Source organism: Colossoma macropomum, unplaced genomic scaffold (genome assembly GCF_904425465.1).
Source record: "Colossoma macropomum unplaced genomic scaffold, Colossoma_macropomum, whole genome shotgun sequence".
NCBI lineage: Eukaryota > Metazoa > Chordata > Actinopteri > Characiformes > Serrasalmidae > Colossoma > Colossoma macropomum.
Genome location: NW_023494792.1, coordinates 61,757,446 through 61,785,028, shown reverse-complemented (window position 1 = coordinate 61,785,028; position 27,583 = coordinate 61,757,446). Strand labels below are relative to the sequence as shown.

Below are 27,583 nucleotides of genomic sequence, written 5' to 3'. Positions count from 1 at the left end.
CATTTTTGAAAATGGTTCTATATAGCACCAAAAAGGATGCAAAAATTTGTCAGAACAATATAGAACCCGGTTAACCATGCAAAGAACCATTTAAGTATGAAATTGTTCTATATAGAACTCATGTTTCTAAACAGAACCATTCCCTTTACTAAAGAACCCTTGAAGAACCGTCTTTTTTTAAGAGTGTAAAGAAAAGTCCATTGAAACGTTTTTAGGGAACCAGTGGAGGTTCTTTTATGGAACTAGGCTAAATAAAATGTCCTTCTTGGTCAGATTTGGAGGACGTGGCAGTGATGAGGAAGTGAAGCTCACCAGTGGCCGCAGGTCTGGGTGAGAGAGGATGTAGCCATTGTTTGTGTTCAGAAATGCGTAGCCGTGAACTCCCAGCTGAGAACAGTTAAAGGACAATTTCAGTGAAGCACAAATAAGAGCTGTATGAAAAGCACAGCAGAGGCTGGAACTGAAAGACACTGAAGCTTAAATAACACCAGAGGATGGTAGTAACCAGTTACATTTACCAAGTACATTTATTTAAGTAGAATACCTAAAACTTTTACTTCTACTCAAGTAGATTAGTGAGTAAAGGAGCCTACTTTTTACTCGTTTACTTTTTAGCCATTCATATTTAGTTACTAATTCCTATTTTGTGTTTAATTCCATTCTGTTTTGTTGTTGGCAGCATCTGTACTGCTTTGTGATTGATCACACTTCTCACTTTGGAGCTTTAGCATTTTATTTCAGACCAGAATAACCCAAAAAAGAGAAAGATAGAGCTGTACAGTCTTCAGTTCCTGAGCTAAAAGATGCTGAATTTATTAAGAAGTTCCACTGCAGATGTATGTTACTGAGTACTTTAGTAGTGTGTTGACCTGATACTTTTGTACTTTTACTCACGTTGTTTTATCTAGAGGTACTTTTACTTGTGTCATTATTACTTACTTGTGTTTTATTTAAGCAATAGAACACAGAGGGAGTGTGTTATTGCGAAATAACATCACGGCTGTGATTTGGTCGCCGTAGATCATCACAGCCGTGATGTTATTGGCGATAACACACTCCTCGAGTGTTCTATTGCTTTTATACAACAGTTAAATAAATAAAGTAATAAATTAATAAACTGGGCCGTGAACGCGGCGTTTAATATGTTTTAATGTTCGCAGTTCCTTCACCAAATTATAGTTTCTTAACAAGCACACAGTGCTGCACAGTCTGCTGTAAGCCTTGCCTTTTGAAATATGGACTGAGCCATAAAACTGCAGCAATATCAAGTTTAGCTCAGTTTTGTCAGTTTTTGCCAGATCAGTATTAATGTTGTTTTGTTCCAGCCAGTCTGTAAAGCATCTTACAGCCCATTTAGTTTGGCGAATGGTGTTGGGTTCATTTCTGGCTGATTCCAGGTTGTTCAGCTGTTCTTCTGTCTCAGCTGACGACTGAAAAGCTGCTCAGTGGTGATGACAGTTTGGGAATTTAGTGTCGTCTCATCTTCAGAGTCTGACCAAATCGGCTGTCGGTCAAATGTGATCTTAAAAGTGTCCATTTTTTGTTTGTGGCAAAGTAAGAAGTAAAAACGTTCAAATGTCTTGAGCGTCTCCTACAGCAGTCAAAGTCGTTGCTTAGCAACAGCGTTTCAGCGGAGTGATACAGTGCGAACAAACCGTGATGTTATGGCGAAATAACAGCACGGATAGAACGCTTCTCAACCAATCAGCTTGCGTGGCTGGGACTCACTGCTGTATAATCTGTAATAGCTACTGTTCTAAATTCAGTCCTAACTGAAGTTATCAAGGTAATTAAGCAGATAAGATTTAGGACTTAAGAGGTTTCTGTAATACCAGCTCTGGTGAATATTATGGATGTACAATCAGAATCAGCCACGATCGGAATCACAGATTTTTGCTAAAAATAAAACAAAATCAGCAATCGGCCTGTTTACTGTGAGGCAGGTAAATGCACTCACACTGTATTTGCAGCAAAATGTTGTAGCATAATTATACACAACTCTTTGTGCTAAACAGCCAGTTGCCTCTTACCTCCAATGTGTCACTTTATTTGATTCATGATATTTAAACAGGCAACTGATTTTAAAATCAAAAATAATGTTGTTTATTTTGCAGGTTTAGCTCGAAAGTGCTGGAGGTGTGCAAAAATTGGTTTTCGCATTTGCGCAAGCTGAGAAAAATGAAAGAAATCAGTGAAGAGGGTAGAAATGGGCTGAAAAAAGCGGATTACTGAGCTCCAGAAACTGGTAACAGCATTTATTTGCTATTTACATGATGACTTGAATAATCAGATAACTGCTGATCGTATTATTGGTGTGCGTGCAAACGCACTCACTGATAGGTAAAAGGGGGGGGTGTTTAAATGCAGGTTGGAAACAAACCAAGAAACCACAGTTCTACAGGAACAGGATGAAACAGAAGGCATCGCTGACCTTGTATCGAGGAGCCAGTCTCATGAGTTCTTTCAAAGGAACATCAGTACCAACCACACCCAGGAGTATACCATGGGACAGCTAGCGAGAGAGAGAGGGAGAGAGAGAGAGAGAGAGAGAGAGAGAGGATTTGGAATATCCAGCCAAAGGAATGTCATTCCAAGCTAAACATTGAACAACACGTTTTCCTTGACCTGAATACACTACAGGGGTCATATGGGTCATTTTGGGAAGAGCTTATTTTGCTGACTCACAGTCTCCTCTTTCTTGCTGAACACAGGCATGGCCACTGAGGTCATAAGCAGCAAGCTTTGGGCCTGAGTGTTAAACAGCTGAAACACAAGAGAGCAGAGAGTGAGAGGAGAGAGAGGGAATGGGCGAGAGAGAGAGACTAGCATAGCCCAGGTACGATACAACCTGTAAATACATCATACAGTACATTCAAGGCTTATAAATGTTGATAATAAATGTTGTACATTAAACAACTAGAATAAGATCTCCTCTTAACTTCAGTTACTTCTCCTAGACATGGTGGCTTAGTCCTGTTTAAAATCACTGTGAGACTGGAAGGGGAACTCCACACATTTTTCAAATTTTCTGCATAATTAAATGGTTGACATGTAAACAGAGTCATTCCGAGTGGTTTGGTGTGAAAAGCTTCGTTCTAGATAAACTTACCGAGTCAGAATTATTCACAGTGGTGGTGATAGGAACCAGACGTCCACCTCTAAAAGCTCCCTCACAGAAAGTTACTACATGGAATGAATTCACTGCCTGATGACTGAGACTTTATTTTTGAGGTTTTGGACAAAAACTTAATTTTAATAGCCCCCAAAGAAAACTTTTGCCACTATCCCACCATTATATACAGTATGTATTCATTAAATACAAACATTTGGCTTGTAAACATCACAAACCCCAGTTCCTATCACCACCGCTGTAAAGAGGCTTCTCTACAATGAACAATTTCACACCAAACCACTCTGAATGAAAAATATTTACATAGAAAAGTGAACAATCTCATTATTTTCCATTTTCCATTCTGTATCTCTGAATCTCCAAGCAGTCTATCTATCAGTGTAAATGGGGAGCTCCTGCTTTTCTTGTTCATCTCCAGAACTTCATACAGCTAAATGCATATTTTAAGCTCCACTTTTCTCCTAAGCAGGGTTTTAGGAGAAAAGATTGAGAAATCAGTAAACCTACAATAATAAAGATGGTTCTTTAAGTGTTCTTAGTAAAGACAATGGTTCTATTTAGGGCCACGAGTTCTATATAGAACCATCTGCATGTTTAAGTGTTTTTTGCATGGTGAAATGGTTCTTCAGATTGATGGAGAATGTGTTGTATATGGTTCTATAGAAAGGCTTTTTGAAAATGGTTCTAAATAGCACCAGAAAACGTTCTGCTACTGTTACAATGTCAAGTTTGTAACAGCAAAAGAACACTTTTTGTACTATATAGAACCATATACAGCACTTTCTTTGTCAATTTGAAGAACTATTTCAACGTAAAGAACCACTTAAGCATGCAAATGGTTATCTGAGTAAAGAACTTTGCTGAAGAACACTGGAGGAACCATCTTTTTTAAGAGTGTAGCACTAAAACGCTAATAAACTACAGACTACAAACTGCTTAATTAGCCAAGTAGCAAGTAAATAAGCAGATGTGGGAAATGTGGATATGTAAATTTACCAGGAAAACACATTATAGAAGTGGAAAAATTAACCATAAATATTATTTTTCACAATTGCAAAAAGCAGCTATTCTTGATAAATTGTTAGCAATTTGTTGGTGATATCAGTTGCAAACGTAGATATTAGCTAAAGGGACTATATATGTCTGTCTCAGTCAGGGTTTTTAAGGGTGCATTAACCATTTTTGTGTTTTTATTTAATGAAAAGGAAACTGGACACCTACTGACAAGTTTAGTGATGCTAAATTAGCACAAACAGTAGACGATGCTTAACAAATCTGGCTTTAACGACTCATTCACTGATGGCATCACTCCAAAATTCCCCTTTTAACAACACATATATACATAATTTTTAACATTTTAACTTTTCTCAAAAGGCATTTTTAGGAGTTTAATCCTAAATCCACTCACATTCTGACATGAGTATGCAAGTTTGTGGTTACATTCACTACTGTATTTATTTTTTCCCCAGCATTGATAACGACTGTGTTCAGTACTGATGATCTTCACAGCAGCAAATCTGCCTGTTTTAGCTGTGGTTGATATACATGGCTTCATTACTGGAAATAAATTATATGGATTATTCTACTGAATTATTTCAAACTGCGCACCCACAGTAAATAAATAAATAAATAAATAAATAACAAAGTATTCAGAGCTTAGATATTGACAAGCACTTTGTTCTGATCTATTTAAACCCAAGACATTAATAGAGATAGTAATAAACTAAATATGCAAAATCATCAATTATAGGGTACTTTCTACTGGGAGGAGTCTGTCCCAAACCCTAACCCCTAAATTTACTTAAAACATATTTAATACTTTTTTTTTTTAAAGTTGTTTTTAAAAATGTCTTTATTTTTTTAAAGAGAAGTTGAAAGATTTTTAGATAGATATATAGAGATTTATCATGAGTTTAAGTTTTAGATTAAAAAACTTGCTGTCCTAAATTTTCATGTCACTACTGAAACAGTTTTAGTCTGTAGGCGGAGTCTTGTTTTAGCCACGCCCCTGTATTTTAGAGCAGGTAGTGAGGCTGCATGCCTGTCCCTTATGGCCACATGGTGAGCAGTTAGATCCCATTGTTTTGAAGTAAATGTGTCCCAAAGTCTGAAAATCAGTGTGGAACATTAAGAATCGTCACTCCCGAAACATTTGGTAAAATTTGGTAGTGTTCTGAAACAGAATTAAGGCTTAGGGTCACACAAAGCAAAAGTATATTAAGCATTTTAGTACAGTAAATTTTTTAAGTCAGTTGAAAGTCAGAAATGTGTTTTCAGCTTTGACTTTAAACCAGTTCAGTGAAAAAATCACCAAAACAGACAGCCAATTAGTCAATTAGTGGCAATTAGGAACTTTGGCTTCAGGAATCAGAACTTCCATTTAGCCATAGAGAGGAGCTCACACACCATGCAGGACAGGCCTATACCAGGTGCTAGAGAGGGCCTGAATCTACCTGAGGTGAGCGCTGACCGGAGGTGAGTGGACAGTCTGACAGTCAGTAAGTGAAACAGAGGGCACTGACACCATAAGTCATAAATCTTTCTTTTGTGCATGTCCTTCAAGCTGATAAGGTCAGAAAATCATTTTAAAGCTGCCATCCAGAGCTCAAAATGTACAGCCCACAGCCAACACCGTCAAACTGTTTAGCCAGAGAAGGACGCAGTGCACCTGCACAAGAGACGATGGTACCAGTTACACAATCACAACTGACGATATGATGTCTTTATCTCAATGAATTACATCATGAAACACTTTTCAGAGCTTATTGTGGATATTCAGGATGTGCACTCTGACCTGAGTATTGGTAAGAGTTACTAAACAGATATTCAATTAACTGCAGATGACTACACTGCAAAAAAATGAAATCTTAGCAAGCGAAAACATCTTAAATGTAGTTAATATATCTAATATTTTGTCATTATGAGACTGTTTGAAGAACATTCTAAGATTATTCCACCTGTTTCTACATTTTTGCTTGTTTTAAGTCATTTTATCCAGTGAAAGTGTCTTATTGCATTTGGCAGATCATTTTACTCGTTTAGAGAAATAATGAAAAGAATTTTGTTTATTTTAAAAATAATGACCAAAACAAATGAAATGATCTGCCAGTGGAATAAGACACTTTCATAAGATACAATGACTTAAAACCAGTAAAAATGTGTAGAAATAAGTGGAATAATCTTATAATATTCTTAAGACAATGTCATAATGAGAAATATTAGATATATTAACTACATTTAATATGTTTTCACTTGCAGAGATATGATTTTTGAAGTGTAATAATTATAATAACTATATAGTCAATACTGTCAGTGTTTCCACAATGACTAATCAAATGGTTTTTGGGAAAGAAAAAGCATTTTTATACTCATAGTTTTTCACAGTGTCACAATGTGGTACTACAGTTTTGTTGGTGCAACTGATCAAACTAAATATTGGAATATGTATTGCGTTTTGTGAAAATATCTTTAATGTATTAATATATTATGATGTTACATTTTTTTAACAAACACAACCTTCACAACCACACGCTCAGAAACAGTGAACTTGCCATGTTTAAATCAGTCTCCTCTCACTGATATTACACTCTTAAAAAGATGGTTCTTCAAGGGTTCTTTAGTAAAGAGAATACTTCTATATAGAACCATAAACACTCAAATAACCATTTGCATGTTTAAAGGGTTCCTTGAGAGGTGAAATGATGGAGAATGTGTTGTATATGGTTCTATACGGCACCAAAAAGAGTTCTTCTATTGTTACAATGTCCAACTTGTACCAATAGAAGAACCCTTTTTGGTGCTATATAGAATCTTTTTCAAAAAGGTCCTGTATAAAATCATATACAACACATTCTCCATCAATCTGAAGAACTATTGCACCATGCAAGGAACCCGTTACACATGCAGATAGTTCTTTGAGGGTATATAGAACCATTGTCTTTACTAAAGAACCCCTAAAGAACCATCTTTTTAAGAGTGTATAGTGAGTTGTAGTGCAGAGTAAGAATTTTATGGTACAGTGTTACTGTCTCTTTCTCTGTGAGTATGACAAAAAACTCTTAAATCTTGAAAAGATACTTTTTGTATTGAAGCAACTGACTTAAGATTTTTAAGTACATCTGATACTTTTTTGAGTGCAGATACAACTGAACTACACTTATAACACATACTATAACGACATGTATAGTTTCAATGTACAATAGCTCCCACATTAAAAAATATACTCTAAATTTATTTATTTAATACATTTTTCTATGTATGAATATATTTTTAAAATGTATTTATCAGTATGTGTTATTATCTGTGTTCAGTTGAGTGTAATGAAGGTTCCAGATGTAACTAAACGTACTGACGTCTGTGATCTGCACTGTACTTTACATTAACCATGTACGTCTGCAGTCAGACTCTCACACACAATGTATTTCACATAAACAAGATATCAGATCATAACTGCATTTTCACAGAGTATCAATACCCACAACACTCGCTTCTGTCCTGTTAAAGGATCATTAGATCAGATTTAAAATGAAGAGACTGGAACACAAATTTATCTCTAAAGGTATCAGACAGTGAAGAGCATCAGACAGGATTCTGGATATTTTTATAAATTTTTTAAATGGATTTAATAAACCCATTTACATACATTTATTTTTGTATGGTACATTTATGTGTGTAATATTTCCCCATACATTTTAAAATAGATGTATTTTAGAATATCGCTGCTGTTGGAAGAAAACCTCGTATCTCCAAAATGATAACTTTACAGGAAAAGGAGAAAACCTACTTTACTTTTAATGTAAGTCAATGGAACCAGACTTTTTTCCCCCAAGTCATTTTGGGTCATTTCTTTTGGCCCATTCATCATGAAATTTACACACAATGTAAAGGGTAACAGGCATTTTCAAATTAGGTCAAAAACTGAAAAACGACAAAAATGGAAATACAAGGTTTTCTTCCATCAGCAGCGATATATTTGTTGAATATGGCAGTATAATCTGAAATACATTTCAGTGTTGGGAATGTATTTCAGCACGAACTGCAGTGTCTTTAAAATATATTCCAAGTATATTCCACAATTACTGACATCACCACACTATCAGAAAAACCCTGATTTTTTATTGTTTATCCACATTTTCCACAACTTACCGTGATTGTTTATGGGATACGTTGACAATAATGTTCACCTAAACTACATTAGATCTTTCACTACATTAATGAGCGACCTCACTAAAGACTCTAGACTAGCCGTATCTTTACCTCAGCTGTGTTGGGCAGCTGGTGGATTGAAAGAGAGAGAGAGAGAGAGGTGGGATAGACAGGTGCCATGAATGGAGAGAGACATGCGGAGGAGATGACAGACAGCATGAAAACAACAACGAAACAGCCACAGAGCTGATTAGCCCAACAGCAGATGATTACAGAGGGGAAAAGGTGAAAACCAGTTCATTCCACACTGAAATGTTGATTTTAAAAGAAAGAAAGAAAAAAAGAATGAAGCTCACCACGCTGTCCATGTAGGCCTCTGTCCAGATGATGTCATGGTCATGGTTGATCACCATGGGTCGACTGAGAACATGCAGATACTCCATAACGTTCTCCTGTACGTCTGCCAGAGTGGAGATGTGTGTGTAGTACCCTGACGACAAAGGAGCACAAAAATATTGCTCATTTTTGTAACGTACAACGTTTGGGAAATTTGCATCATTTCAACAGCTTAAAGACAAATTTCACCTGCCTAATAACACATTCTTTCAGTCCACAGCTTTGTCCATGACAACACGCCCCATTTTCCCACTGAACCAGAAAGCTCCACCATTCATGTCTTTCTAAAGTCGTCCAATATGCATGCTAGATTTTTTTCAGTTTATAATTACCCTCTCTGTACTATTAAGAACCAGTGTTAGAAGGATATTGCTGAGGAATTGGCAGATGATATATGGAAAGCAATTTTGCATCGTGTTCATTCCCTCTTTCTGTGTCAGACAGAGCCTCATACAATTCAAAGTCCTTCATCAGACTCACTGGAATAAAGTTAAGCTTTCAAAAATCTTTCCGCACATCGATCAGGCATAACGTTACGACCACCTCCTTGTTTCTACGCTCATTGTCCATTTTATCAGCTCCACTTACTATATAGGTGCACTTTGTAGTTCTACAGTTACAGACTGTAGTCCATCTGTTTCTCTGATACTTTGTTACCCTGTTCTTCAGTGGTCAGGACCCCCATGGACCCTCACAGAGCAGGTACTATTTGGGTGGTGGATCATTCTCAGCACTGCAGTAACACTGACGTGGTGGTGGTGTGTTAGTGTGTGTTTTGCTGGTACGAGTGGATCAGACACAGCAGTGCTGCTGGAGTTTTTAAACACCTCAGTGTCACTGCTGGACTGAGAATAGTCCACCAACCAAAAATATCCAGCCAACAGCGTCCTGTGGGCAGCGTCCTGTGACCACTGATGAAGGACTAGAGGATGACCAGCACAACTGTGCAGCAGCAGATGAGCTATCGTCTCTGACTTTACATCTACAAGGTGGACCGACAAGGTAGGAGTATCTAATAGAGTGGACAGTGAGTGGACACAGTGTCCACTCCACTTAGACCAGCGCAACACACACTAACACACCACCACCATGTTAGTGTTACTGCAGTGCTGAGAATGATCCACCACCCAAATAGTACCTGCTCTGTGAGGGTCCATGGGGGTCCTGACCACTGAAGAACAGGGTAAAAGTGGGCTAACAAAGTATGCAGAGAAACAGATGGACTACAGTCTGTTGGTTCTATCCCTGCAACTATCTTGTTTGGAGTGTTGCCATCTACTTTATTGATATCAAGCTACAAAGCGGATTTCATAGCCTGAGCCACAGTGACACATATAAAAATCTAAGCATAACATCTTAAAGTTCAACTTTTAATAATTCAGGCCTTTTTTCAGCTCATTTAAATTGTAGTAACACTTTTACTAACAAGTTATTGGTAATTTAACATGTCGTTATTTTTTCTTGATCTCAGAATTTCAATTCACAAATCTGAAAATTAAATTTCAGGTTATAAATATTATGTTTAAACTAGTAAATTCAGTTTTCACATGTAAGAAATGAATTTTTACTAGTAAATATGTCGTTTTCACCTGTGTGAATAGAACATCTTTGTAAAATTCACTGTAAATTGAAAAATACACTCTTAAAAAGATGGTCCTCCATGGGGTCTTTAGTAAAGTGAGCCACAGTGTCATTTTCCTTTTGGCCAACAGAGGGCAGCTCTCGCACAGGGGGAGCAAATCAAACCCTCAATGAAAAGTGTGCAAGTCTGAACTGATGTACTGATGATGACTTACCTTTATTATTACAGGCAATCCATTTGACATTGTCAGCAAACGTCAGCTCTCGTCCAATGAGATACGTGAACACACGGACCTGAAGGAGACAAACCATTATAATAATTCTCCTCTGGTAAATATATCTAATATTTCTCATTCTGAGATTGATAGAATATTGTAAGACTATTTATCTTATTTATAGACATTTTTACTTGTTTTAGGTAATTGTATCTTATTAAAGTGTTTTATTCTGTTGGTAGATCGTTTTATTTGTTTTGAGAAATAATGAAGATAATTTTGCTTAAAACAAGTAAAATCATCAGCTAATGGAATAAGACACTTTCATAAGATAAAATTACTTAAAACTAGTAAAAATGTCTACAAATAAGTTAAATATTCTTACAATATTCATACAACAGTCTCATATTGAGAAATAATAGATAATAATAATAGTTATTATCATTATTGAGCTACAGCTGAAACCACACTCTTGAAAAAGATGGTTCTTCAAGGGTCTTTAGCAAAAAATGCTTCTATATAGAACCTCAAAGAACCTTTTTCCATGGTTAAAAAGTTCTTTGCATCATGAAAGTGTTCTTCAGATTGATGGACAATGTGCTGTAGATGGTTCTGTATAGAACCTTTTTAAAAATGGTTGTATATAGCACCCAAAAGGGTTCTTCTATTGTAACAATGTGAAGCTTGTAACCACAGAAGAACCCTTTTGGGTGCTATTTACATTTTAAAAAAGGTTCTATGCAGAACCATCTACAGCACATTGTCCATCAATCTGAAGAACACTTTCATGATGCAAAGAACTTTTTAACCATGCAAAAGGTTCTTTGAGTGTTCATGGTTCTATACAGAACCATTTTCTTTACTAAAGAACCATCTTGTTAAGAACGCATCGTAAAACGGTTTATTAACGGTTTATTAACGGTTTAATTGATGTATGATGTAATAGTGCTTGTGCTAAAACAGTGATAGTTCAGCTGTAAGTGTTTCCAAAGTGTTTCCAAAAAGAGGAGAACACCCTCAAATACCATTAGATCCTGTTAGGTACCAAAAAATGGAACCTTCAGAACTGGACTGATGGCCAACATAAAAAAGCAAAGGTCCAGTTTTCTGGTTTCAGCGGTTCCAGTACTTTATCACCTTTAAAAGGAGCCTGTGTGCTGTGTGTTTACCCTGCGCTCCGGCCAGTTAAACTCCTCAAACACCTGCTGAAAGTCCTCCATTGCACCATCAGTGATCAGCATTATAGCCTGGTTACAGAGGCTGCCCTTACCCGTCGTAACGGCCTGCACAGAACACAAACACAGCCAATCAGAGAACTGCGCAGGTACGTTCTTCGTTCATCAAGGTACAAACAGTGTAAATGTTCCCTCAAAGCTCCAACAGTGGTTTTAAGGTCTGATTGTGAACCTTAAATAAGTGTTTCCAGGTGAAAAGTTCGTATTTGTACCTTTTCATAACCGAATGTTTTAAACAGAACAGTAAAATAAAAGCCTGGAGACGAGACGGGGTGTGTGGAGTCAGTACAGCTCAGAACATATCATTTCAGTGGATTATGGTTCAGTTATGTTCCCTGACTAAAGGTACTGAGATGGACCCTTGAGGGTCCCACCCCAGTGATAAGAGGGGAACCGCCCCAGAGACAGTTTAGTACCTTTATTTCTGAGAGTGTAACAGAGATACGTAAACCAACCGATACTCAAACACTTGTACACAAAACGCACCACGCACCTCATTGAGGACACGGAAGGCCTCTTTCATGGCTTTCTTGACTTTCCCCTCTCCTTTCACATGCAGGCCCTCCACCAACACCTTGAAGTGCTGGAAGGAGAGATGGAGCAAAAAGGAGAATGAGGTCATGCAGGTTCTTCACTGGTGTTGTGGTCAAGACCACTAGAGGTGAAGCTGAGACTAATTTTTTCCAGAAAATAAAAATATAAAGAAAGAAATTTGTGGTTCACTGCACATCCATAATTGCCCATTATACATTATATATGGACCATTCCACACTGCAAAAAATGTATCTTATCAAGTGAAATGATAATAAATCTAGTCAATATATCTAATATTTCTCATTTTGAGATGGTTTTGCACTTATAATAAGATTACTTTCCTTATTTCTAGACATTATTTAAAAAGAAAAACTCTCTCTCTCTCTCTCTCTATATATATATAATATATAATAGCTCATTTCTTACAACAAGCAAAATTATCTGCCAATATAGTGAAATAATTTAACTTAACATAATTACTTAAAACAAATAAAAATGTCTAGAAATAAGGTAAAAATCTTAAATTAAGCTTACAACAATCTCAACAGGAGAAATGTTAGATTCATTGACCATATTTAAGATAAATTTACTTGACAAGATGCCATTTTTTGCAGCGTAATAAGCTAAATACATATAAACTCATCATTTATATCGTACTTTCTATTGGGAGGAGTCTGTCTCAAACCCAAACCCCTAAATTTACACTTCTAAAAATTCTTTATAAAGGATTTTGATGTATTTTAAAGTTGAAAGATTTAGATTTATCACGAGTTTCCTCAAAAAATGCTTGTTACTACCAAAACACAGAGTTTTAGTCTGTAGGCGGGGCCTTATTTTAGCCACGCCCCTGCATTTTTGAGCAGGAAGTAAGGCTGCATCCCTGTCCCTCATGGCCATGGAGTTTTTGAGCTCAAAATGAGCTAAAATTGTCACCACCGAAACAGTCACTACTGAAACATTTGGTGAGGTTTGGTAGAGTTATGATTGTTTTGGTAGAGACAAAATGGAATTTTTAGCCTTTGTAGAAATAATATAGAGGTTTAGAGTCAATCAAAGCAAAAGGATTTTAGTCTGAAGTCCAGGTCCCAAATGAGTTTTCATATGAACACATAATATCATATTTCATGATATATTGTGTAAATATAACATTATTATAATATATAGCCTAAAAGTATTATTCATTATTATCATATCACAGTCATAGTGCAGCGTACTGTTTGGAAGCAGTAGTGAGGTTCTAATTGATCTTTGCCAGATTGATTAACTGGGTATTATTGGTTTGTTGATGTTTGTTGGATCCAAAGTTCAAACAAAGATATGTCTGTCTGTCTGTCTGTCTGACTATCTATCTATCTATCTATCTATCTATCTATCTGTCTGTCTGTCTGTCTGTCTGTCTGTGGAGTGGAGTGGACTTTACCTCCCGATTGTCCAGATCAGCCTGCACCAGTGTACCTTTAAAACAGGGCTCCACATACTGGACATAATCACTGTACTGAGGGTCCGAGAGAGAGGGAGAGAGAGAGAGAGAGACAGAGACAGCGAGAGAGAGAGACAGAGAGAGAGAGAGAGAGAGAGACAGAGAGAGAGAGAGAGCGAGAGAGAGAGAGAGAGAGAGAGACAGAGACAGCGAGAGAGAGAGACAGAGAGAGAGAGAGACAGAGAGAGAGAGAGACAGAGAGAGCGAGAGAGAGAGAGAGAGAGACAGACAGACAGAGAGAGAGAGAGGCAGACAGACAGAGAGAGACAGAGAGAGTGAGAGAGAGACAGAGAGAGAGAGAGAGACAGAGAGAGAGAGACAGAGAGAGAGAGACAGAGAGACAGAGAGAGAGAGAGACAGAGAGACAGAGAGAGAGAGACAGAGAGAGAGACAGAGAGAGAGAGAGAGATCATTAATTGTGTTAGTTATTTACATCATGCTGTGTGTTTGATGTTCTATAGTCATTAAATCTCCTGCACTTCATCTGAAATCCGCAGCAGACGCGCCGCACCATCGCAGTCCTGATGCAGAACTGTGTACTCACAGTGATGACATTGACAAAGTCGTTTTCTCCCAGGGTGTCCAGGATGGTGTTGATGGTGTGCTTGGCTATGGTCAGTCTGAGGCCCTTCATGCTGCCGCTGGTGTCCACCACTATGATGATGTCTTTCGGGGACGTGGCTGCCTGAATATACCTGAGACCAGACGTGAAGACGGAAATGAAAGATGCTTGAGTGACGCAAGTAACAGTAAAGTAAGTCTGTCACTGTAACGAGATCACAAGAATTTAAACGGTAACACAGGTGTGTGCAAAAGTTTGTGCACCCCGGTCAAATTCAATGCTGTGTTGATTTTCTGTGTAAGTAGGTGAACACATCCTCCACAGAGACACACCTCTGCACATTTTACTGCACAGTTACTGTTTATTTATTGAATTTAACACACTGGGGGAAAAGAATTAAACATAAAATGTGCTTTATGCAAAAGTTCTTTTCTGATTTTATGATTATTATTTTTATTTTTATGATTTTTTATTTTTATTATTTTATTTTTAGGATTTTTCCCCCCAATATGTGAAACTCGAACAACTATAAAATAAATCAAGCATATAAATAGAAATTATTTTGTTTTCGTTTGCTGACATGAACCCTGCACTCATAAAGGAGATTGTTCTTCAAGGGTTCTTTGGTGAAGACAACAGTTCTGTATAGAACCATGAACACTCAAAGAACCATTAAAGGCTTAAATGGTTCTTTGCCTGGCGAAATCGTTCTTTAGATTATTGGAGAACATGTTGTATATGGTTCTATATAGAGCCTTTTTTAAAATGGTTTTATATAGCACCAAAAGCGTTCTTCTACTGTTACAAAGTCAAGGTCGTAACAACAGAAGAACCCTTTTGGGTGCTATATAGAGCCATATACAACACATTTTCATCAATCTGAAGAACCATTTCACCATGTAAAGAACTACTTGCATGCAAATGGTTCTTTGAGTGTTCATGGTTCTACACTGAACTACTGTCTTTACTAAAGAACCCAAGAAGAACCATCTTTTTTAAGATTGCACATGAAACAAATTTGCACTTGAGTTGCTTAATGTAAAGTGTCCTGCAACTCACTTGAAACTCAGCAACAAGTTCCATGAACAGCCAATCAAAGTGGCGGTAACACAATATTTTCAAACGATTGATTTCATCGGATCAATCGACCAGGAAATTAAACAGGAAGGAAGACTGTTAAAATGGCTGTGTGTGCCACTGTCTGGTTCTATGTAGAACGTTTTTGAAAAGGGTTCTATTTATAACCATGAACACTCAAAGAACCCTTTGCATGATTAAATGGCTCGTCACATCATGAAATGGTTCTTTAAATTGGAAAAAAAAATGTGCATGAATGTGCTATAGATGGTTCTAAATAGGACCTTTTGGAGAAGGGTTCTAGGTAGCACCCAAAAGGGTTCTTCTATTGTTACAAGCTTGAGACCATAACAATAGAAGAAACCTTTTGGTTGCCATATAGACCTATTTTCAAAAACGTTCTATTTAGAACCATCTACAGCTCTCCATCAATCTGAAGAACACTTTGATGATTTAAAGAACCCTTTAATTCATGTAGAGGGGTCTTTGAGTGTTGATGGTTCTATACACAACCATCTCCTTTACTAAGCAGCACAATCTAAAATTTAAAACACGTTTACTAATATTTAACTTGACAAGATGGTGCTTCAGGGGTTCTTTGGTAAGGAAAATGGTTCTATATAAAACCATGAACACTCAAAGAACCCTTTGCATGATTGAAGGGTTCTTTGCATCGTGAAAGAGTTAATCAGATCGTTATAAGCTTGACACCGTAACAACAGAAGAACCCTTTTGGGTGCTTTATAGAACGATCTTAATAGGACTATTTACAGTTCTCTATCTTTCGGAAGAACCCTTTTATGATGCAAAGAACCCTTTAATCATTCAAAGGATTCTTTGAGTGCTCATGGTTCTATACAGAACCATCTTCTTTACTAAAGAACGCTTCAAGAAACATCTTTTTAGGAGTGTAGAACCATCTACAGCACATTCTCCATCAATATGAAGATCACTTTTACAATGCAATGAACACTTTAATCATTCAAAGGGTTCTTTGAGTGCTCATGGTTCTATACAGAACCATCTTCTTTACTAAAGAACCCTTCAAGAACCATCTTTTTAGGAGTGTAGAACCATCTACAGCACATTCTCCATCAATATCAAGATCACTTTTACAATGCAATGAACCCTTTAATCATTCAAAGGGTTCTTTGAGTGCTCATGGTTCTATACAGAACCATCTTCTTTACTAAAGAACCCTCCAAGAACCCTCTTTTTTAAGAGTGTAGAACCATCTACAGCACATTCTCCATCAATATGATCACTTTTACAATGCAATGAACCCTTTAATCATTCAAAGGGTTCTTTGAGTGCTCACGGTTCTATACAGAACCATCTTCTTTACTAAAGAACCCTTCAAGAACCATCTTTTTAGGAGTGTAGAACCATCTACAGCACATTCTCCATCAATATCAAGATCACTTTTACAATGCAATGAACCCTTTAATCATTCAAAGGGTTCTTTGAGTGCTCATGGTTCTATACAGAACCATCTTCTTTACTAAAGAACCCTTCAAGAACCCTCTTTTTTAAGAGTGTAGAACCATCTACAGCACATTCTCCATCAATATGATCACTTTTACAATGCAATGAACCCTTTAATCATTCAAAGGGTTCTTTGAGTGCTCATGGTTCTATACAGAACCATCTTCTTTACTAAGGAACCCTTGAAGAACCCTCTTTTTTAAGTGTGTGGTGTAAAGGCAGCCCAGAATCGATTGTTTTCCTCCCAAACCCAGACATTAACCTTTCACTGCGGTGGTAAGGACTCATAATGCCTGCAGGGATCAAAGCAAGTGGAATCTCATCAGAGAAAAGCTATGAGCGGAGAATGTAATGCGCTCGGGGTCAGAGGGTCACTGACATGTCTGGATCACAATAAGAGGATGAGAGACGGAGTGGACTGGGCTGGAGCACTGGACACACACACAAACACATAAACACCCACACATAAACACACAAACATTTATTATTCTAACGGCTCGTTCATTCACAACAAACACACACGTTCCTGCTTCACACGCAGCTCTGAAGAGTTCTAGCGGTGCGTTTTCACCCGTTAGAGCTGAGAGATCGTGAGTATTAGATTTAACAGCATTATCTGAGCCAGAAGGCGTCTGAAGGGCCTTGGCAGAGTGGAGGAGGCTAATGAGTGACTCAGTCACGGAAGAGGCTAAAGATTAAAGTCTTCAGGCCTGCTGCTGCCGCTGCTGTTCCTCACGGTGTCCTCGTCCTGACTCCTGTCTCCTGAGCCCTGGACATCTCACCAATCACTGCAGAAATGATATCTTGGCAAGATATCCAAGGTACTGTTCCTCTGTCTGTCAAACTTTCAGCTCAGGTTGCCTGGTAGCATCTGAGTGCTAGAAGACTTAAAACTTCAGCAGCAAAAACTTTAACTAAACTAAAATTTAACCTGACAAGTGTGAAAATATGAGCAAACACATTCTGTGGATGTTGGACGAGTGGGCTTGGCTCACAATCTCCGTTCTAGTGCATCCCAAAAGTGTTTGATGGGGTTGAGGTCAGGGCTCTGTGAGGGCCAGTTAAGTTATCCCACACCAAACTCACTCAGTCAGGCCTTTATGGAGCTGCTTTGTGCACTGGGGCTCAGTCATGCTGGAACAGAAAAGGTTCTTCCCCAAACTGTTCCCACAAAGTTGGAAGCGGCAATTGTCCAAAATGTCTTGGTGCTGAAGCATTAAAATTTCCCTTCACTGGAACTAAGGGTTCTAGACCAACCCCTGAAAAACAGCCCCATATCATCATCCCTCCTCCACCAAACTTTACAGCTGGCACAGTGCAGTCAGGCAGGTAACGTTCTCCAAAGCCAGACTCGTCCATCAGACTGACAGACAGAGAAGCTGATTCGTCACTACACAGAATACGTTTCCACTGCTCCAGAGTCCAGTGGTGGCGCTTTACACCACTCCAGCCGACGCTTGGCATGGCGCATTTTGATCTTAGGCTTGTGTGCAGCTGTTCGGCCATGGAAACGTATTTCGTGAAGCTCCTAATGCTCAGTTCTTTTGCTGATGTTGCTTCCAGAGACAGTTTGGAACTCTTTAGTGATTCAACAGAGGATAGACACTGTGCAGTTCAGCACTCGACGGCTCCACTCTGTGAGTTTGTGTGGTCTGACGCTTCGTGGCTGAGCTGTTGTTGCTTCTAGACACTTCCATTTCACAATAATAGCACTTACAGTTGTCTGGGGCAGATCTAGCAGGGCAGAAATTTCACACACTGACTTGTAGCAGAGGTGGCATCCTATGACAGCGACATTTTTAAAGTCACAGAGCTCATCAGTCCAACCCTCTACTGCCAGTGTTTGTCTATCGAGACTGCATGGCTATCCACCTAGGTGTCCCAATACTTTTGTTCTTATAGTGTAGCATTAAAAAGGGTTCTGCTATTGTTATGATGTCAAGCTTGTATATACACCAATCAGGCATAACGTTATGTCCTTGTTTCTACGCTCATTGTCCATTTTATCAGATCCACTTACTATATAGGTGCACTTTGTAGTTCTACAGTTACAGACTGTAGTCCATCTATTTCTCTGATACTTTGTTAGCCCCCTTTTACCCTGTTCTTCAGTGGTCAGGACCCCCATGGACCCTCACAGAGCAGGTACTATTTGGGTGGTGGGTCATTCTCAGCACTGCAGTAACACTCACATGGTGGTGGTGTGTTAGTGTGTGTTGTGCTGGTACGAGTGGATCAGACACAGCAGTGCTGCTGGAGTTTTTAAACACTGTGTCCACTCACTGTCCACTCTATTAGACACTCCTACCTTGTCAGTCCACCTTGTAGCCAGAGACGATAGCTCATCTGCTGCTGCACAGGTTGTATACTGGAGGTGCACAACGAGGTGGTCATAATGTTATGCCTGATCGGTGTATATATATTTATATATTTCAATCTGAAGAACCATTTCACTACACAAATAACCATTTAAGAATGCAAATAGTTCTTTGAGTGTTCGTGTTTCTGTATAGAACCATTGTCTTTACTAAAGAACCGCTGAAGAACAATCTCTTTTAAAAGTGTAGATAAAATTTAATTTAAAACAAGTAAAAATGTGTAGAAACAGGAGGAATAATCTTATAATATTCTTACAACAGTCTCACAATGAGAAATATTAGATATATTAACTACATTTAAGATGTTTTTATTTGCTAAGATATCATCTGTTTGCAGTGTAATCATTAAAATGTCTCATGGCCTTAGAGTGGAAACCGCAAGTACAGTTTTGGTATCAGGCCGGCTGTAATTTCACCTCATGGTGAGTCTGCAAAGCTAATCTCAGAGGATTTATATAATCTCCAACCCATACTTTCATTTGATTGTTAGAGATTTGGTGGTTTTATGTGAATTATGCCTGCGTGCACACACACACACACACACACACACACACACACACGTTTGTTTTCATACGTTTAAAATCTATTTATCTCAGCATCAAGTGTAAACACCATGTAACATTAGAATAAACAATAAATCAAACATTTACACAGTGAAAGTATCTGATTTATTTTGAGCTTGTCAGGAGTAAACAGGTTTGCTTCCTGCACTCCAGCCACCGCAAAGACTTACTGAGCTCCATCAGCAGCACCTGGTTTACGAAAACTAAATCAAAACTATAATTTCCACTGCAAAACTTACTAAAAAATATAGAATTACTGAGAAAAAATCCTTTCATTTTAGTTTTTTTCAGTGTGTGAATGAGAGTTTGGTCTGTAAGGAGCCGAGCTTAGTCTACTGCTGTTTTAATTAAATTCTACTCTTCAAAATACCTGCTATTACAGCCTTATTATAGTCCTGAAAACCCCTTACCCCTTACTAAAATGAATGAATGACTCAAAACTACCTGAAACTAAAATGAAATTAAAAATCAAAATGAAAAACTAAATAAAAATAAAAAGGTAATCAACATTTAAAAGCTATATAATGGATGATATAAACACACACAAAAAAGACTCACCAGTTGCGGTTCCTTGCGTCAAAGGTGACGACGCCGTTTTCATCTGGTGTCCACTGAATGCCTGAAGAATGTAACACACAGTGACCTTCACTGAGCTCCATACAGCCGTATATCAGCCGTACAACACTTGACAACTGTTGACAGCCACTGCATTTTGCATGTTAAATAGCCAAAGTTTTATTACACACTTCTATAAACTAAGAATAGCTCAGCCAGTCTGCACTGAAGCCCCTGTAGTTACTGAATAATAAGGCTTAGTATGTAATAAGCCTAGGATTTAAAGGGGTTAATCTTTGGGTCGGTGATGATGTACATTTTTTGCCATTATGTTTCCAAAAAATAATTTAATAAACACATGACATTTATCCTATTATTCAACAATGCCTCTTTTATGGGTAACAATTTTCAGTGCAACCATATAAAATTCATTTTAGTCTCTTTCTGCCTCCAAAAGCCTACAAATGTCAGGTGGTGCAACCATCCAACCGTATATGTTGACTTTGTAAAATATCATAAAAGGTAAATTAGTTATAAAACTGGATTTTATGTTAACTAAAAAAAAAAAAATCATGTTGTAGTTCAGTTTACCATGTCAGGTGGTCTGACCTCAGGAGCACCATGAAGATGTGGAATTATTATAATAATGTTCATTTATTTTGAAAAAAAATGTAAGTATAAACTCAAGCTGAAGGACAAAGGTTTCTATAGGTGTCTAAATAGATGCCTGTTTAATTTGAAATTAGTCTGAAAAGTCAGGTGGTGCAACCAGTCAGTCAGATGGAGCAACCAGAGCAGCACAGTTTAATAACAGGCAATTAAAGCTTTGATTATACTCACTATTTTTATGATATGAAATGCACAGAGATATAAATGCAAATATATATATATATATATATATATATATATATATATATATATATATATATATATGCAGATATAAAAATGCACATAAAAATGATTTTTAACAGCTATCATTTTGAACATTTTATGTGTCATTGGCCCAAAAACAGATTTTCACCTCATCTCACTGAACACTGTGTATGTACACACTTAAAAAAGATGGCTCTTTAAGGGTTATTTAGTGAAGGGAACGGTTCTATTTAGAACCATAAGATTTTAGTAGAACCATTTCTTCCATATAGAACCATTTTCTTTACTAAAGAACCCCAGAAGAACCCTTAGGTCTGCATTTGTTTTCTAATGTGCTGGAGAAACATGCTGCCTGCTGACTGTGAGAGTGGAGTGATGAGGTAATGAGAGAGAGAGAGAGAGAGAGAGAGAGAGAGAGAGAGAGAGAGAGAGACAGAGAGAGACACAGAGAGAGACACAGAGAGAGAGAGGGAGAGAGACAGAGAGAGAGACTCACACACAGAGAGAGAGAGAAAGAGAGAGAGAGAGAGAGAGAGAGAGGGAGAGAGCTGAGTCATTAACACACACTAATTACTTCTCTGACATCACCTGTCAGCCCTGCACTAACGACAGCAACTCAATTTCAGAGACTCAGACGGCCTCAGCAGATCCTGATCGAGCACTTCTGACCTGCACGCTGCTCTCTGAGTGTGTTAGGGGCTCAACCTGAGGGTCCTGCCTCAGCTGTGGTGCATTGGGCCAAGTTAAACATCTTAAATGTAGTTAATGTATCTAATATTTCTCTTTATGAGACTGTTAAATACGATTATTTCACATGTTTCTAGACATTTTACTTGTTTTAAGTAATTGTATCTTATAAAAGTGTCTTATTCCATCCATTATTAATGTTTCAGTGTTATTTTATCATCCAGTACCTGGTTTATCTAATCAGTCCTTCATTAAACTAAACCAGGTTCTGCTGATGAAATTGATGAAAGGCTTAAGGTTGACTAGACTTATTAGAACCATCCTCTAGACATTGTAAACACACACATTACAACACATTCTTCATCAATCTGAAGAACCATTTCACCATGCAAGGAACCATTTAAGCAGGAAAAGAGTTCTTTGAGTATTCATGGTTCTGTATAGAACCCTTGAAGAACCATCTTTTTAGTGTAGTGAAAGTGTCATTTCATTGGCAGATCATTTTACTTGTATTGAGAAATAATGAAGATAATTTTGTTTATTTCAAGAAATAATGCTTGAAACAATAAAACGATCTGACAATGGAATAAAATACTTTCGTCAGATAAAATTACTTAAAACAAGTAAAAATGTCTAAAAATAAATGAAACAATCTTATAATAGTCTTACAACAATTTCATAATGAGAAATATTAGATATATTACCCACACTGAATATGCTTTTACTTGCTAAGATATCATTTTTTTTGCAGCACATGAATATTGTTTATCTAAAGAAAGTGGAGAACTTCTGTGGAAGGTGCAGATTCTAAACGTCCAATCAACACTACGTTAGTGTTCATACGTAAAGGACAAGATATTTTGTGCACAATCTTGTTTTGCTGCAAGAAAAAAAAAATTTTGCCTTGTTTTTGTTTTTGTTAACATTAAAACAAACAGAGAAGGTCAGACTATAATTCTTTATGCAAATAAGTATGTAATTAACCCCTTAAAATTCTAGTCTAATTACTGAGGCTTATTATTCAGTAATTACATAAACTACAAAGCAAACCGGCCGAGTTAGTTTAAGTGGTTTAACAAAATGATGATTATAACTTGACCTCTAAGGGTTAATAAGATACAGCGCACACTTAAAAAGATGGTTCTTCAAGGGTTCTTTAGTAGGCAATGGTTCTGTTTAGAACAGTAAGTTCTACATAGAACCATCACATGCTTAAAATGTTCTTTGCATGGTGAAATTGTTCTTCAGATTGATGGAGAATGTGTTGTATGTGGTTCTATATAGCATCAGAAAGGGTTCTGCTATTTATACACCATTGTTGGTGGTATATAGAACCATACACAACACATTCTCCATCAATCTGAAGAACTATTTCACCATGCAAGGAACCATTTAAGCATGCAAATGGTTTTATATAGAACCCATGATTATATATACAACCATTGTCTTTACTATAGAACATTTGAAGAACCGTATTTTTTAAGAGTGTTGTTTAGTGTAAACCACAGATTGGACCTGATGCTGTTTACAGAGGAATAAGGACTAAAATGAGGCGACAGTGTTTACCAGCAGCTGTTTACTCTCTTATTTTCATTGATCAAATTAATATGATTAAATCCCATTTTGAATAAAACTGCACAAAATCTTAAACAAAAACAAAAGCCACTGAAATAACTCAAATAAACGCCACTTTTATATTCAGGGTGTTAGTCTGGCTTTACATGGTGAAACTTTCATGCAACTAGTTGCATGTTGTGAATTGCATGCAACATAATTTCCATGCAACTTGACAGTTACACGAAGCAATTCAAAAACAACGAAAGTTGCATGTAACGCATTCAGTTACTCCACTGGTTAGCCAAATTAGTAACTTGTATTTTTTGCTACAACTTATTGTTCTCACTCTGCGAGGGGTCATTTTCATAGCCTTAGTGTAACACAAATTTTTCCAGTTGTCACTGACGTTCCTTCTATATCTATATTTTAAAAAGTCTTTTAAATCTGTTCTGTATTTGTTAAGGCTTTGGAAATCAATGACTAAAGATCCATTACTATTGCACTTGATGTCTCGCTTGTTCTGTAGAAGCACTGCAAATTTATTAAGCAGCGCATCTCAGTCTGCTCTTCTGTAAGAATTTTAATCATTTCAAACCTCTGGGTGAAATCAGAGTCATCAAGAGAGGAGAAACCGAATAATCTAACCATTTAGATCATGATTACAGCAGGACAAAGAGGAATAAACGCTGGCGGCTCAAGCAGCAGTTTAAATAGATGTTGCTGTTAGCTCGGCTAGTTGAGCCAGCTGATTACAGAAATTTAGTTTCATCTATGTTTCAAGCAGGTTGCATGGAGGTTTCGCCTTCTAAAGCCAGCCTTGGTGTTGTCGCATGTCGGCGTGAGTTAACGTTACCAGGATACAGCCTGAAGAAGCCAGTGGAGCTGCCGAAGTACTGCCAGGTCAGAGTGGGGTCCTTGTCAAAGTTGCTCACAAACACTTCATTCAGAGCCTCTGACATGTACACACCGTTCAGAATATCTGGATCTGGATGAAGACGGAGATCATCAAACCTTTGTGTCATCTTGAAAAAGAAGATCTACAGTAGGCCTGGGAAAATCATAATAGTTGAACATTTATGGGGAATTTACTCTACTTTAGTCTAACAGCTTTTGACCTTCTGGGGTCTGAGGTCATTCTCTCTGGATTCGTTCATCTCTTCTAGGTTCACTGGTGGTTCTGGATAGTAAATAAAATGTCAATATCTGTGTTGTAGTCATGGCGACCCCTGGTTCCTATCACCACCACTGTAAAGACATCTGAACCATTTCACACCAAACCACTCTGAATCTCTCTGATTACATCCCAAAGTTTTAATTGTGTAGAGATTTTGAAAAATTGGTGGAATTCTCCTTTAACATTCAGACCCTATTATGTTGTATTTTCTGCTATAATAGATGCACTATTTACACTATTCATCTTACACTATTTACAGATGCACACAGAGAAAATAAAGATAAAAAATAGAATAAAATAAAATTATACTAAAAACAATAAAAAATTATCTGCAGTACAAAAATAAGAAGTAAATTGCATAAATACTACGCGGTTGACAATGCAGTGGTGCATGTCCCCTCCAGTGAACGAATGCAGTGGTGCATGTCCCCTCCAGTGAACGATTGCAGTGGTGCATGTTCCCTCTAGTGAATGAATGCGGTGGTGCATTTCCCCTCCAGTGAACGATTGCAGTGGTGCATGTTCCCTCTAGTGAATGAATGCGGTGGTGCATGTCCCATCCAGTGAATGAATGCAGTGGTGCATGTCCCCTCCAGTGAACGAATGCAGTGGTGCATGTTCCCTCTAGTGAATGAATGCGGTGGTGCATGTCCCCTCCAGTGAATGAATGCAGTGGTGCATGTCCCCTCTAGTGAACGAATGCGGTGGTGCATGTCCCCTCCAGTGAATAAATGCAGTAGTGCATGTTCCCTCTAGTGAATGAATGCGGTGGTATATGTCCCCTCCAGTGAATGTATGCAGTGGTGCATGTCCCCTCCAGTGAACGAATGCAGTGGTACATGTCCCCTCCAGTGAACGAATGCAGTGGTGCATGTCCCCTCCAGTGAATGAATGCAGTGGTGCATGTCCCCTTCAGTGAATGAATGCGCGGTGCATGTCCCCTCCAGTGAATGAATGCAGTAGTGCATGTCCCCTCCAGTGAATGAATGCAGTAGTGCATGTTCCCTCTAGTGAATGAATGCGGTGGTATATGTCCCCTCCAGTGAATGAATGCAGTGGTGCATGTCCCCTCCAGTGAACGAATGCAGTGGTGCATGTCCCCTCCAGTGAACGAATGCCGTGGTGCATGTCCCCTCCAGTGAATGAATACTACGAAACAACCGAATATGTGAGTAAACCCAGCAGGTAAGGTGTGTAGTACCTTTGTTGTAGACGTTGGTGGGCACTTGGATGACGCTCTGCTGTGTGTTGACAGGCAGGTTGTTGAAGTGCTCGTTTTCCTCCAGTGCAAACTCTCCACCCAACTCCGCATAGTTCCCATCCTCATCCACAGTGTTTATCATCATGGAGTTATAATAGTCGAACTGAAAAATCACAACACTGAATCTTACAATCAATCTTTTTCGCAGCGTCATATATAACGTATTACTGTGGACGAGGCTGAGAGCTACTCTGCTGTGCCGTTTCTGGGTGAACAGTGATCAATCGTAGTCTATTATGGTGCGTTATGCCGTGCGGGTGATGCATCGATGGCTGGATGAATGTGGATGAATGATGGGCAGCTGAGCTCACCTCTAGTGTGGCATTGTACTCATGATAGAAATCAGCATCTTCTGCAGCTTCAGCCATTCTCTGGAACACAACCACACAGTTTAAATCTTAGAAGTGAAACCATCTTAAATGTAGTTAATATATCTAATATTTCTCATTATGAGGTTGCTGAAAGAGTAAATAAGATAATTCCACCTGTTTATGTACATTTTTACTTGTTTTAAGTAATTTTATGTAGTGAAAGTTTCTTATTCTGTTTTACTTGTTTTGAAAAATATCGAAGATAACTTTGCTTATTTCAGTAAATGATGCTTAAAACAAGTAAAATGATCTGCCAATGAAATAAGACACTTTCATAAGATAAAATTACTTAAAACAAGGAAAAATGTGTAGAAAAAAGTTCAATAACTTCACAATGTTCTTACAACAGTCTCATAAAGAGAAATATTAGATATATTTATATATCTATATATTTTTAGATATAACTACATTTAAGATGTTTTTACTTGCTTTTGCAGTATAACTCATAGATCTGGTTTACACTTCATATTGTCTTTATAAGGGTTTGATCTTAATGATCTTCTTACTGGAGAAAACAGTATCATCCTCTAGAACCCATACAGAACACCGCAGCACGGATCCTCACAACACCAACACAGAGAGCTCATATCACCCCGTTACACCCTGCACTGACCGCCTGGATCTGTTAGAGAGAGTTTAAAGCTCTGCTGCTGGTTTTTAAAGCTCTAAATGACCTTAAAGCTCCTGAACGTCTGTTTATGATCTCAGATCTGCAGATTCTGAACACCTTCAGTAAAACACAGAAAACGTTGAGAGACTCTTTCAGTTATTCTGCTTCTAAACTGTGGAGCTCAGTTCAGCTTTTATTAGACAGTCGAGCTCAGAGCTCACTTTTAATAAACATCTGAAAACGCAGCTCTTTAACTCAGCGCTTCAGTAAAACTCTACTCTGTTTATCTGTTTAATCTGATCTTATGATTTTAAATTAATACACAGAATTTCTTTTGTTACATTCTTATAAAAGATGGTTGTTCTAAGGTTCTTTAGTGAAGACAATGGTTGTATATAGAACCATGAACACTCAAATAACCATGTGCATGGTTAAATGAAATGGTTATTCAGATTGATGGAGAATGTGTTGCATATGGTTCTAGTTATAGTCCGACATGTAACAATAGAACGCTTTTTGGTGCTATACAGAACAATTTCCAAAATGTTCTATAAAGAACCATGATAAAACACCTTCTCCATCAATCTGAAGAACAATTTCACCATGCAAAGAAACATTTAAACATAAAAATGGTTCTTTGAGTGTTCATGGTTCTATTAAGAACCACTGCCTTTACTAAAGAACCCTTAAAGAACCATCTTTTTTTAAGGGTGC

At 37.7% G+C, this 27,583-nt stretch overlaps 1 protein-coding gene across 1 annotated transcript in view; it reads right to left on the bottom strand.

Annotated features, from left to right (window-relative positions):
- cacna2d4a (calcium channel, voltage-dependent, alpha 2/delta subunit 4a) overlaps positions 1-27,583 on the bottom strand; it is a 191,438-nt gene that overhangs the window by 145,794 nt on the left and 18,061 nt on the right. Inside the window, exons 4-17 of the mRNA XM_036577757.1 lie at positions 26,200-26,259; positions 25,829-25,991; positions 24,307-24,438; positions 20,340-20,400; positions 14,261-14,411; positions 13,657-13,731; positions 12,196-12,285; positions 11,637-11,750; positions 10,468-10,546; positions 8,632-8,765; positions 8,387-8,404; positions 2,686-2,763; positions 2,432-2,512; positions 313-387 (exon numbers count right to left, since the gene is read on the bottom strand). Of these exons, the coding sequence (XP_036433650.1) occupies positions 313-387; positions 2,432-2,512; positions 2,686-2,763; positions 8,387-8,404; positions 8,632-8,765; positions 10,468-10,546; positions 11,637-11,750; positions 12,196-12,285; positions 13,657-13,731; positions 14,261-14,411; positions 20,340-20,400; positions 24,307-24,438; positions 25,829-25,991; positions 26,200-26,259 (1,311 nt within the window). The remainder of the gene's footprint in view (positions 1-312; positions 388-2,431; positions 2,513-2,685; positions 2,764-8,386; positions 8,405-8,631; positions 8,766-10,467; positions 10,547-11,636; positions 11,751-12,195; positions 12,286-13,656; positions 13,732-14,260; positions 14,412-20,339; positions 20,401-24,306; positions 24,439-25,828; positions 25,992-26,199; positions 26,260-27,583) is intronic.